The sequence below is a fragment of the Octodon degus genome, unplaced genomic scaffold, assembly GCF_000260255.1.
Source record: "Octodon degus isolate 3935 unplaced genomic scaffold, OctDeg1.0 scaffold00083, whole genome shotgun sequence".
Lineage (NCBI taxonomy): Eukaryota > Metazoa > Chordata > Mammalia > Rodentia > Octodontidae > Octodon > Octodon degus.
The window spans coordinates 2,773,200-2,786,708 of NW_004524659.1; the positions used below are offsets into that span (position 1 = coordinate 2,773,200).

At 33.6% G+C, this 13,509-nt stretch overlaps 1 protein-coding gene across 1 annotated transcript in view; it reads left to right on the forward strand.

Annotated features, from left to right (window-relative positions):
• Nucleotides 1-13,509, forward strand: part of Uri1 (URI1, prefoldin like chaperone) — a 97,477-nt gene that overhangs the window by 45,078 nt on the left and 38,890 nt on the right. Inside the window, exon 3 of the mRNA XM_012515896.2 lies at nt 5,543-5,577. Coding sequence (XP_012371350.1) covers nt 5,543-5,577 — 35 coding nt within the window. The remainder of the gene's footprint in view (nt 1-5,542; nt 5,578-13,509) is intronic.

Here is a 13,509-nt window from a genome sequence, read left to right on the forward strand (position 1 = left end):
AGCTTTCAGCCAGTGTAGTTTTCTGGACACATAATATAATTATTCCCAAAACGTGTCATTGTCTTCATGAAAATTGTACCAGTTTTTTGTTGTTCTTGGTTTTTTGTTTCTGTTTTTTGAGACAGGGTCTTGCTATGTAGTTCATCCTGGCTTTGAACTGCCTTCGGAGCCTGGGCTGGCCTGAACTTGCAGTGATTCTCTCTCCTCAGCCTCCTGAGTGCTGAGATTAAACTGTGTGCCACCACACCTGGCAGTGCTACCAGTTTTTAAATTTTCCGAAGGAGAATACTATAGAGTCATGTAGAGAAAAGTTGGCTTTTTTTTTTTTTTTTTTTTTTTAATACTGGGGATCGAACTTAGGACCTTGCACTTGTCAGGCAGGCACTTAAGCCACTGAGCTATATCCCAATACAGTTGGCATTTTGAGTCATAAATACTGCGGAAAAGATCCTAATTTGTAGGTAAAACTTACCTTGGAATGAAATGTACAATACAAAAATATCATAGTACAATATTTGTGTAAAAAGACAAGATTAGAATACTGACAGTGCCTTGAAAGCTTGTGTAGGAGAAAATGAGCTAAAATACAAAAGAATTAAATGATCATTTTGATTTGATCTCAGCTAATTTTAAAAATAATGTGTTTTAAAGAGGTTCTATATAATTGGACTTAAGTTTTGGTAGCAGTTTTGCTTTTCAGTGTATTTAGAATGAGTGTGTTTAAAATTGAAATGGGTTACTTTACTTTTGTGGTAGTTTTTAATATAGTAGTACTTTATTTCAGTTTATGCTGTTGCTCATAGCATATTTTCTGTTAGGAACCTGTAGTCATTTCTATCCTATTTTGCAAGAGTTTATTTAAAAGATTTTAAGTTTTTTTTTTTTTAAAGATTATTGTTTTTTTTTTTATTTTATTTATGTGTGTGTGTGTGTGTGTGTGTGTGTGGCCAGCTCAGCCCACCAGGGGGCGGGGCTGGCTGACATGTGGTGCTGGGGGATTGAACCGTGGTCCCTTTGCTTGCTAAGCCAGTTCTAAGTAGGTGCTTTAGACCACTGAGCCATCTCACCAGCGCCAGATTTTAAGTTTTGTTGACTTTTTGAAAGTACCCTTCTTTGGTACCTACTTGAAAGTACCTACTTTGATAGTGACATTTATGTGCCTCCTTAATTGACAGTCTAGCTTTTAATAAACGTTAGTTTCAACCTTTAGGTAAGTTTAAGGTTAATGGTGCTTGCCTACTGTCTACTGACTTCAGCTTCCACTGATGCTTTTTTCTTTTTGACTCAGCAGCTTTAAAACCAAAAACTGTAGAATCTTCCTGGAGCTATGATCTAATAGAAGCAAACTAACTGTACACATTGAGACTGGTCTGATGAATACATTTTCCAAACTTATTTTATGCATTAGTCTATAATGGAAGAATTTGAAATTGTACAGTGAGAAAAGTTTTAGAAATGAAGTATTTCAGATACAAATATCGAGATTCAAGAAGCAAACTTACCCTTTAAGGCTTTGTGTTTCAGTCTGGTTTTAATGTTGCACTGTATTTAATTTGGAAAACACATAGTTGATGCCCCCTTGTGGTCTGTTACCAAAATAAATAGCACAACTATAAATAAGTAGTGGAGATCTTATTGTATATTCAATCATTCACTCATTGTTTATGAAATAATTTCTGTAAATTTCTGAGGGAAACCAGTCAAGGAATTATTATTCCTGCTCGCCATATAATTTATTGACTTAAATTATAAAATATAATTTTAGTTTTTTAACAGTATGTTATTTGGGCACTGATAATACAGAAAGGTAGGTTGTCCAGGTGAATTGTCCATCATAGTTGTCCTAACCATTAACTTTATTATTAAAAGTTTCTTAAACACATGGTGAGATGAGTTAGTCATTATGAGGTTAGCCCATTACTTCCCTGCCCCTCCCCTCCCCATCTATGCACAGGCATGTATGTAAGTGGTGCTTGGGAAATTTGTGTTTGTATTTAGTCATTTGACCTTAAGGGGCCTGAAGTAGTGTGAAGCAATGCAGTAAATAAGAATTTATATTAATTGGTGAATTGGAAGCTTATTTGCTTTCATTATTGTTACATCTTTGTATGTAAGTTGGAAGAGGTTGAGAACATAGCAACATCATTTTGAGAGATTGCAGATGTAAACAGCCACTTTTCTTGTTGTGCAGTAAGTTATATTATAGTTGGAAGCATTCTATATGCAAGGGAATAAAGGGCTTGGGTATTAGACCTGGTTTGAAAACTAATTTCATCTCTTACCAGATCTTGTACTGTTATATGAGGAAGTTACTTCATGTCAGAACAGTTTTTGTCTCTTCAGAATTATGTTAAAACCTTATTCATTGAAGTGTTTGTATATTGCTTGATTTTGATCATATAAAGGTTTGGTTTATACTATTGTTGTAAATCTTAGGTTAATGCTAGTTTTGAGTTACGAAGAAAATATGCCATATGATTTTGTAGGTACTGAGTTGTGGTAAACACACTTATTACTGTATCTTAAAAAGTGCTCAATCAGGTAATTGGTTTTTTATTGTGGGCTTAACGGCTCTCCTATATGAGTGCATATTTATAAATTCTTGACTGTACGTACAGTCAAGTATATTAATTTCCTAGGTCATTTAATAATAGAAACCTAGTTATAGACTTTTTGTAAAAAGATGCAGAGGGTTTTTAAGGTTTTTTTCTTTCTTTTTTTTTTTTTTTGTGTGTGTGTGTGTGTGTGTGCGCGCGCGCAGAGTCTCACTATGCAGCTTGGACTCGTAGTGATCCTCCTGATTTTTGCCTCCCTAGTGCTGGAATTACAGGCATGCGCCAATATGCCCAGACTGTATCTCTGGCTCATTGCACCCATGGGCAAGGCCAGCGCAGCATGCAGTGCCAGGGATCGAACCCTGACCCCTGCACTTCCCTAAGCAAATGCTTAGTCTGCTGAGTTATACCACCTGCCCTACAGAGTCTTTTTAAGGAGTAACATTTGCAGATTTTAACAGATTTATCTTTTTTTTTTTTTTTAAACAGATTTATCTTTGTCAAAGTCAAACTGACTAGTATTGTTCCTCTATAGCAGTCTTTACTTGCTTGGAGGTCAAGCAAAAAAAAAAAAAAAAAATCCTTCTCAACAAAGTGATGGAATAGTCTTGCTTTCTTTTTCAAGAGTTGCTTGTGGAACCAGACTTATTGTTTCACAGCCTCTTCATTTGCTACTTAAAGTAATTAATTTTGATTTTTCATTCAGAAGGCGTAAGATTGGAGGTAACTTCATAGAAAAGTAAGTTTTTTTTCTTTATCAAGATACATTCAAATTTTGAATTACATGATGTTCCACCTATGAGTTTTTGCCAGCTAAGTTAAAAGTATTTTAAAGTACAAAAAAATGCTTGGATTAAAATATATTTTTGAAAGTGAGTCATAAATCTTACACAGATAATACTAGACACATTATCGGAAAGTTATTCTACCCATTTTCTTACCTGCTGCTTTTACCTTTTATTTCTGATTTTCAAGTCTGCTTGAAATATTAGAAAGTGTGTGTTGTGCTAAATGCTGTATGTAAACAATGAAGACATTAAATGTAGAACAGTGTTTTGGTAACGAGAATTTCGGTTATAAATTATGAAATGGGTTGGTCTCTCCTTGCATATCTGTGCTAAGACTATTTTAGAAAAGAAAAAGGGCGGGGAATGGGGAAAGGATGGCTAGAACAAAGTAGAGGGTAGGCTCAGGGTGATGGCAGGAACCCATGCCATTCTACTGGTGACTTGTTTTTAAACATAAAACGCATATGTGCCAAATTTACATATTTACTAATTAAAAAGGCTTCCTGGAAACATTAAGTAGACTATCTTCTGTAACCTTTAACACTGTCACTAATGGATATAGCCTAGAAAATTTCATTGAAGGTCCTTTAAATAATGTAAATGATTATGAATATGTAACTAGTTAATATGCAGCTACGAAAGGATTATCATGTAGAGGTTAATGAGCATTCTGCTCTTATGGTGTGCAGGGCTATTCTTTTTGTGCTTTTGGCTCACTTCATGCTTGGAAACACAGGCATTGGGATTGGAAAACATCCTGACTGTTTTGGGGTCTCATCTTTTAATATGGTTGCTAAATGGGAATTTTATAAAAAGGATTTTATGAAGATTTTTTCTTTTTCAATTTATATTTAATTCTGTTTGTCTATTTCATAATTACTGTTAAACCAGAAACAGTGAAATGAATTGATGTAGTTTTAGCTTGGCTCTTCCAGATGTAAAGTCACTACTCTATTATATATTACCACTGTTATTAAGTGTTGCTATGTGATTGATACTTACAGAGAGATCTTCATTCTAAAGCAGACTTTTTATGCTGAGTTAATGCGTAGTATGGTTGGGTATCTGAATACAGCATGTATTTTGGTACAGGATTGCTGCCTTAGTATTTAAAATGTCCCAAAGGAGGATATTTATTTCAGGAATTAAATATTATAATAGAGGCATTTAGTGACAGGTCAGAAAAAATCCTGTGATCTTTGGCTGAAACACTGAGCATGTACAAGAGACAGTATTGCTATTTAGAGCATTAAACTAGAGCAGTGTGTTGTGAACCAGATCATACTGCTGTCTTTTTCATGTGGCCTTGGCATTTTGGCTTTTATCACTTAGTTTCTCTGTCTCTAAAATGGTGCTGTGGTATTCTAGATTACTGATTAAAATTTTTATTAATGGATGGTAAATGATCAGCAATCAGTTAAAATAGTAGTAATTTAAAAATTGCCATTCAGAAAGTGTTACGTTTTTACGTGGTATTTTCTGATGCTGATTAGTTTTCTGAGCATTTTGAGAATCTACTGAAATATTTCAAAGGAAAACAAATTTTTGCTTAATTCTATTGTACTAGTGTTATGAACATAGTTTAAATTGGCTATGAAGTGCTTAAAATTTTATCATTGTTCACTGGGGAAAAATGAGCTGTTCAGAGCATCTCTTTATCCCAAATATTTCTTCTTGAAAACGTAGTAGAAAAAATCTCACTGAACTCATTTTTAATACATCAGAATAAAAATTACAGGTGAAGACATTTGGAGATATACTGACAAAATAAAATATTTTCACCACTGTCATTTTATTTTTTAACTGATGAAACGTGGATGTTACATTGGTTTCTTGTTATTTATAACATTTGCGTATTCTACAAAATATGTAACATTGAAAACAGGTCTGTAGATTGTACAAAATACTAGTTATCTTATATCATATGTCACCTAATAGTTATGAAGAGGGTTTTGTACCAAAGTATGAATTGGAAAGCTGTAATTTGTTCTGTAGTTATCAGCCCGCATTAGAGGGGTATGATAAAGTATGCTGCTTAAAAACTAACGTTCACATCTCTGTGCCTTTGACAAATAAAAATGTATACTGAGATGCTATTAAATCTATAAAGCCACTGTTCTAGTTTTCTGATATACTGATTTTGTAGCTCTCTGCATAGCTCTGTTTTTTTTCATGAGTAGTTATCTGTTTTCATGACAGGTGGTCACTAACTGCCAAGAGAAAATCCAGCATTGGTGAGTGAAAGATGGTTTTATTATACTTGTGAAATACTAATGGGGTCATCTACTCATATTTAAATAACGTGTGTGTGTGTGTGTGTACTGGGGTGTGTGTGTGTGTGTGTGTGTGAGACGTGTAACCAGTAATCGAATTGTATTAATATTCATTTTGAATGCTTTTGATATAAAGTTATATTGTTTTTCACCCTTTTGTAACATGTTTCTTGATTTCTTGTCATCATTTGTGTTTATTCTAATTGTCTTCTTTTGTCCTTTTTTTAAAAGTTAGAATAATATTAATATTATGAAGTAGAAACATATTTTTGAACCTGACTGATCATAGAGATCTCTTCTGGGGGCTATTTTAGTAAAAAATGAATTGGAATTAGTTGTTCTAAAATAATAATGGAAACATGGTACAGATACTCCCTGAAGTTTAAAAAATGTCACTAATTCCATTTTGGAGCTTATTTTATGGATTGTACTTTTCTTTCTTTTTTTTTTTTTTTTGGTAAGAAAGCATATTTATTTTAGTGTGGTAATCTATAGTTAATAGTACAATGTTTGGTAAATAACTTACTTTTCTATTGCTTCTGAGGAAAATGCTCAATTTAATGGTGAATAAAATCTTATATTATGAGTTATCATGAGGTATAGCTGTTGATCTTACAGATACCAAATTACAATATATCCATGCTGTGTTTACGAAGATTTTACTGAGAGAACAACAGGAGCTGTCTTGATTATTGTCTGCAGGGTTATTGCAAAATCATGGTAACTGCCCCTTTAGTGGTGAGATTAAACCTTCGGTTATACACCATCAAGCATATAATATTTTAAATTTATTTTAAGAGGCGGCTTCTTCATGCCTGAGAGATCTCCAAGGAAATAATTTATAGTTAGTGTATATCGAATGTTTTTTGGTTTAAATGCACAGAGGCTGCAAGCAGTGGATAAGAGTAAAAATCAGCACAATCTGTACACATCATCTTATTAAATTTTGACTATTGGTTTGCAGAAAATAATCTAAAACTAATAATAGCCACTTTATAAATAAAAATTCAGGACTTCATTAATTTTCAATAAATGCACCATTGTAGTTGCATCCACCAGTGTGGTGTAAGTCTGTCAACATTTCCATAATGGACCATTCGCTTTTCATTATACATTCAGTTCAGGTTAAACTGTGAAATGCAAGTTGTTGGCCGAAGAATGTTTTTTCCCTGCAAATTTGGCCAAAGTGAGCCATTTTATAAATAAATCCCAGAGGAAATTTTATTAATTTTGACTTTTATCTGTTGGTTTTGGTTAAGGAGTTCAGGAAATAATACTAATTTATACGAATTTGTGAATCATTTCTTGGATCCTGCTTGGTTTAGTAAAATTCTGTATTAGAGTTCCTTAAGCCTACCAACATGTTTTTATTGTTACCCACAATCCATCCTACTGTTTTTGTTTTAAAATAGGCACGTAATGTTTGGATAAATGAAGACGAAATATGTAGTTGTTTTATACATAATCTTTTCCTGTACAAATAGTGTAGCACTGTAAGCCTGTGAGCAGTGAGAGGCAGAAATGTGACACTCAAGGCTTGTGTAACCTTCAGCCTCACTCTCCCAGTTTCTAAAGCCCTCCAAAATACACAAGTTTAGCATATTTGCCTACATGTATCTTGAAGTAATACCATACCTTATCTATACATTAGAAATTAAGTTTTTTTCAATTTATATTTGCTTTTTCTTATGAATCATCTCTGCTGTGGTTCAGGAAACAGACTTTGCTGTTTGCTTTTTCATGAAAATCTGTACTAGCTCATTTTTCTAGAACTAAATGGGTAGTGAACTGATCAATTTATTATATTCAAAAATTGAACCCAAAGTCTCCATTCTTCTGAAAGCCAGGAAATTGCTATTTTGGAGCATTGTGAAATCTTTGGATTTTTTCACATTCTCTTAATTTCTCAAACAATAATTGAGTTCTTACACATGCAGTATTGTGCTGCTATTTGAAATTGAAAGACTGCCATAGAGGGATTCGTAGTCAGATGCTGAATAGTGAAGTCACAGTAATTTTGTGCTCGTTGCAGAGATATGAAGCAAATACACTGGGAGTTCAGAGGCTGGAGCCTTTCTTAAGCTTACATATTAGTAGGTTTAAAAATATATTGCTTTTAATTCTTTGACTGTTAGTGCTCGCCCACTCTAAAATGTAGTTTGTATAGCTACATTATTATCTTTTTTGTAAGTTTGTATTCTTAGAGGAACAAAACAATGATTTTTCAAAAGTGTTTCTTTTTAAACTGATGTTTATGCTTGTTCAGTTTTAAAGGATTTTTTAAGTTAAATGACAAGAAATATATAATCTAGGTGTCAAAAATAATCTAAGTACTTGAAAGTGTAGGGTGGGACATAAAAATAGTTTTAGATAAGTAGGATTGAAAATGGTCTGGGACTACAAGACTTGCCCAGAGATTCCCTTCCTGAAAATTAAATTCTAAAACTATGGGGAAGAAATTTGTAGTATTGGGCTTTCAAGATATTTCAGCAGACTAATCGCCTGCTTAGGCAGGGTTCAATCCCCTGCACCACTTGTCACACTGCCCCTGCCCATGTGTACACTGAACCAGCCACCGAGACTAGGCCTGCTGGAGCATACTTGTAATCCCAGTGCCGGGAGGCTGAAAACAGTCCAAGCTGCATAGTGAGACCCTATACCAAATGTATTTAAAAAAAGAAAAAAGAAAGAAATTTCCAGCATTTGTTTAGTTAATAACAAAAATGAAATATGTGAGCCTAATAGGTGAGAATTTGTGTGGCATTGTTTTAGCATTATTAGTGGTTTTCAAGTTAGTGAAGCTTTAACTTTTTTTTTTAGATAAAACTTTTTTGTCTCTATAATTCTCTTTACTTAGAAGGTGCTACAAAATCCAAATACTATTTTCTCATTGAAATGTAAGTATTGCTGGACATGGTGGCGCACACCTGTAATCCCAGTACTTGTTAGACTGAGGCAGAGGGTCAGCCTGGACTATATGGTGAATTCAAGGCCAGCCTGTGCTACATGAGTCTCTGTCTCAAATAACAACAACAACAAAAAAGAAACAAAAGTAAGTTATTTGTCCCATTGCTTGGTATACTACTGATTATTGTTTGTAGATTATTTGTAATTTTTAAATCTTTTTAAGTTGTTTCTCAAAGAGTATGTGTTTTGGAGACCTGATTTACATTTGAATCCTTTTATCTTTTGACTTTGTAAGCTTGGGCAATTATGCTAGGAATGTCAGTTTTTGTAATTGTAAAATTAATGCTAGTTAACTCACAGAGTTGTAGTCAATATCAGGTGGGATGATGTCGATAGAACACTCAGCCCTGCACTTACATATTAGTAATAGCTGATACATCTTTTCTGGAGGTTTTGTCAGATAAAGAAAAATATAAGTGAAAAAGCACATTTTGTGACTATTTGTGTATGTTTTATACTCATGATGTTATATTTTTATCTTCATAGAAGGTAGCTTTCTAAGCATAGCTGTTAAAGCTTTACATTAATATTTTTAAATAACTGTTTGTTACAAAGCATTTCTTACGACAAAGAGGGGAAAGGTGCCAGAGAAGTATAATGAACTTCCATGTACCCATGAGTCAACTTCAGTAATCATCAAGTGTTGCTTTTGTAAGCTGTATCATTTTCCTATCTGTCCTCTACCCCACTACCAATTATTTTGAAATGAATCTAATGTGGAAATGATTCATTGTATATGTTTTAAGACATTAGAAAAGACTATACATTAGCTTTTCAAGGTTTAAATAAAAAAATTTTATCAGGCAATAATTTATGGTTTAAGAGTTAAGAAATGAAGGTGTAAATAGTTGGGCCAGATTCTCAGTTGGCTTTTCTAGAAGCAAATGATTTACTAACCTCTTATAAATCTTTTCAAAAATTTTTTACATACATTAGGAATATATATTTATTCATTAATTTTGTTGCCATCCTTTTGTTTAAAACAAAACTATTGATAGAGATTATCCTCAGTTAATGAAGTCTTATTGTTCACATATATTTTATTATGTCAGATGTCTTGTGGGGTCATGAAATGTAGTTTGGTATAGTTTTTTGTTTTGGAGACAAGCTCTCACTATGTAGTGTAGGCTGGCCTTGACTCACTTATATAGTCCAGGATCACCTCAGACTCACAGTGATCCTTCTGCCTCAGCCTCCTGAGTGCTGGGATTACAAGTGTGTGCTGCCATGCCTGGTTAGTTTTTTCTTAGTAAGTAATGTCCACATCATTGGGATGATGGTTCTACAACCCCTAATATGTATTCTTTAAGATGATGCATTGTTCCATTTTTTGCTCCACAGTAAAATTACCCCATTGCATAGTGATTTAACACTACTGCCATTTATTTGTGTGCATACTGAATGGGTCCACTTGTGTTCCTTACAATAGTCTTGTATGGGCTTACTTATTTGGTTGCAGCCATTTGCCTTATGGGTCAGCCAGGTTGTCCAAAATGGGTTTTCACCAGAACGAGTCTAGTGCTGGCTGTTGGCTAAGCCTCTTCCTCCTTGGGCTCACCTTGCCTGGTGATCTCAGGGCATCAGGATGGGAAGGTGCAAGGCCCAGAAGCTCACAAAGGCAGTCCATATTCAAAAGTGGGGAGATAACCTGTACCTAGTGATAGAAGTGACAAAGAATTTATGGTCATTTGTAATGATTGTAGTTGATTTCTGTTGAATATGTCCCACAAGAAAAAAAGTCTCATTCTATGTTAATTTGTGGGAATTAAATGAAGTAATGCATGTGATGCCTGACACAGATCATCTATACGTTAGCCATTGTTTGTAATCATAAATTGTACACTTATGAGTCATAAAATGTCTTTAAATCATCTTAAGAGGATTTTAAGTAGTGAAGATGTTTATAAAGTTGTATGAAGCAGACTTAAATGAAAATAAAGGTATTTCTTCAAATGTTTAATTTTAGAATAGCTTTAAATTTAGATATGAAAGTTGGGAACCACTATGCATGTGAGTTTTGAGAAAAGGATTCTAAAGCATATACTTCAGATTTGTTTTGTAAGGAAACAGGACAGGAAGTACTGTTGTAAGGAAGAGAGTATTTTCTAGGGGACACCAGCAGTGGTCCCTCACTTAGTGCAGAGGTTGCATTCGGCACCCCCGTGAAAAGTAAAGACCAGCGAAGTAGAGGCGTTTTGTTTATTTTTAGTGTTTACATATATTTTAAGGCTTTATAAGCCCTTACCACACTCTTATAAACCTTTCTCACACCTAAAAACATTGCAATGTTAACGATTTTCTAAACTCTTAAACATGTAATTTTAACATGTGTACTGTTTGGTACAGTATGTATCTGCTAAAGAAATGTGTAAGAAGTGTGTTTCAAATGTAATATCCTATTAATGTTAGGATTAAGATTTTTAATCTATTTTTATATATTAAAATTTTTAGGCAGAAATCATTAAAACCATAAATATTACTCATACAAGTACATATACAGTACTATATGCTGCAAAATCCCATGATATAGTGAAAAATCCACGATAAGTAATTTAGATTAATATTTTTTGAAAATCTACAAAACAGTGAGTCCACAAAAGTTCAACTGCAAAATAGCCTGCAAATAGAGGGACTACTGGAATGTGTCTCTGTGGTATAGTAGAGGAAAAGGCCCATGAAAGCACGGAAGTGTGTTGTCATATCCGTGCTGTGATCTACAGTGTATTTCTCGTGAATACCTGAAACAGTATTTTCCTCAGTTATTTTCATGCTTATATGAAATTTATTTTAAAATAATGTATGAAATCCTGATCTGCATACTATTTTTTTTTAAAAATGTTTTTAACATGGCTTTTTTTTTTTTTTTTTTTTTTTGCGGGACTGGGTATTGAACTCAGGCCCTTGCGCTTGCCAGGGAAGCGCTTATTCCACTGAGCCATCTCGGCAGCCCTGATCTGCATACTTTTTAAGACTTTAAAAAATTCATCAAAATAACTATGTGTGGTAAATTTTGGAACTGAATTTCAAAGTCCCTACTTTACAAACTGCGAAGTTTTCATTCACTGTGTAGAGCTTTCTATTGGGCCATTATTTTCTCTCTTTTTATTCTCTGCCCTTGAATGAAGCAGAGAATAATTTCCAAACATTTTGGAGATTTCATGTACCTGTATCATTGGACTTCCTGCAGATACTGATTGACTCAAATAGGGCAGTGTGGAGGAATTCTGTAAACAAATCCCTCTCTCATTATGCAAGTTTATGCGTTTAAAAACTATATAGTGTTTCAGTAGTTTGGATGTTAAGTAAGTTTAAAATTTTTGTATGAGATCTCAAAGCAAAATAACAAGTAAATAAGAAATAAGATGAGTATTTTAAAGTCTGATTTTTGAAAACAATCTGAATTAGATTTTAAAACTTTTATTCAGAATATGAAATGAACCCATGCCTAGTTAAGGAAAGATTGAAATAAGAAAAAAATAAAAGTAAACTTAGTCATGATTCTAAAGGAGGAATTTAGAATTTTCTTTTCTCCGTCTTTAAAGCATTTAATTTTCTTCCTTTCAGCTTGTTTGTGTCAGCAAGATCAAACTATAAATGCTTGTTCCCTTTTGCTTTTAGAGACTTATTTTGGCTCATAATTAGAAGTCATTATCCCAGCATTTGGGAGGCTGAGGCAAGAGGATTACTCTAAGTTGAAGGCCAGCCTGGACCACATCGTGAGACCCTTTCAAAAAACCCAAAATTTTGCTTCTAGGAGTTCCTACATTTTTGTGTCATGTCTTAGAAGTAGTGAAAACAGTTTAATACTCTATGCATTTCTGAAAATAAATGGCAGACATGTATGTTATAGGGAAGCTTTCTGCCCCAGAATTTAAGGTTTATTTTAAAACCTCTTTAATTACAAATCACTCTGTGGATTGGTTTTTCCAGCATCTTTACATGGTTCAGTCTCCCTTGATCACCTTAAGCCCATCTGATTAAGGTTAGGGGTTCCTGTGCTCACTTTGGCAGCACATACACTAAACTGGAAGATGAAGGGTTTGTTGTCTTTTGTACAAATTAAAATTTTCATTTTTTTCCTTAACTGTATCAGGTTTCAAAAGTAGACTGTCTGCATCCCAAGGTTTTTCTTTTTATGTTTTTGGAAAAATAAAATATAAGCAGTGCATCATCCAGTAAAGTAAGAGTAATACATGCAAGAAAACTTGGCAGCACAAGTTGTGTATAATGAAGAAGGTGTAAATATTGCAGGAATTGCAGCGAGTGATTGAGAGGTGGAGTACTGATAGCACTGAGTGCTTGTTCTTGTTTGAGATAACGAAAGTCCGAATTCTAGTGTAGCAAAGGGAGGAAGGAGTGAGTGTCAGGGTATGAGTTAGGAAAATGTAGGCCATAAACAAATTGAGCCATGCTTAGTATTTCCTTTTTTGTTAATTTATATTGAACTCATGACCAAATTGATGAGGGTTTACCTCATTTATTCCCCATTAAAACAATTACTTATGAGTCAGCTGAGTTAAAACAATTAGATTTTAAATATTTGGTGGATCAGAATGAGGATTGCTGTTGTTTTCACTGTTACAAATTAAAACTTCTTGATAGAATCTCTTGAGAGGTCTATAAGCAAGCTTCTCCTGAAATATAGGACCTTTTGTTCTGTTTCTCAAGGAGATCTACAACCTAAGTCACCACTCTAAATACAACCTCTAAAAGTTTATTTTAGTAAAAACAATCTAAATTGAAGTGACAAAGTATGAATTATGAGATAATACTGACAATATATGAACATATCACAGAATGTTAGCTGTACCTGTCTGAATAATTTTAAATGAATTTTGAAAAATTATGTCTTTATACTTAGGTTAATTTTTCTTTTAAGCTTTAGGTTATTTTAATAACTTTCTCTCTTTTTTTTTTTTTTTTTTT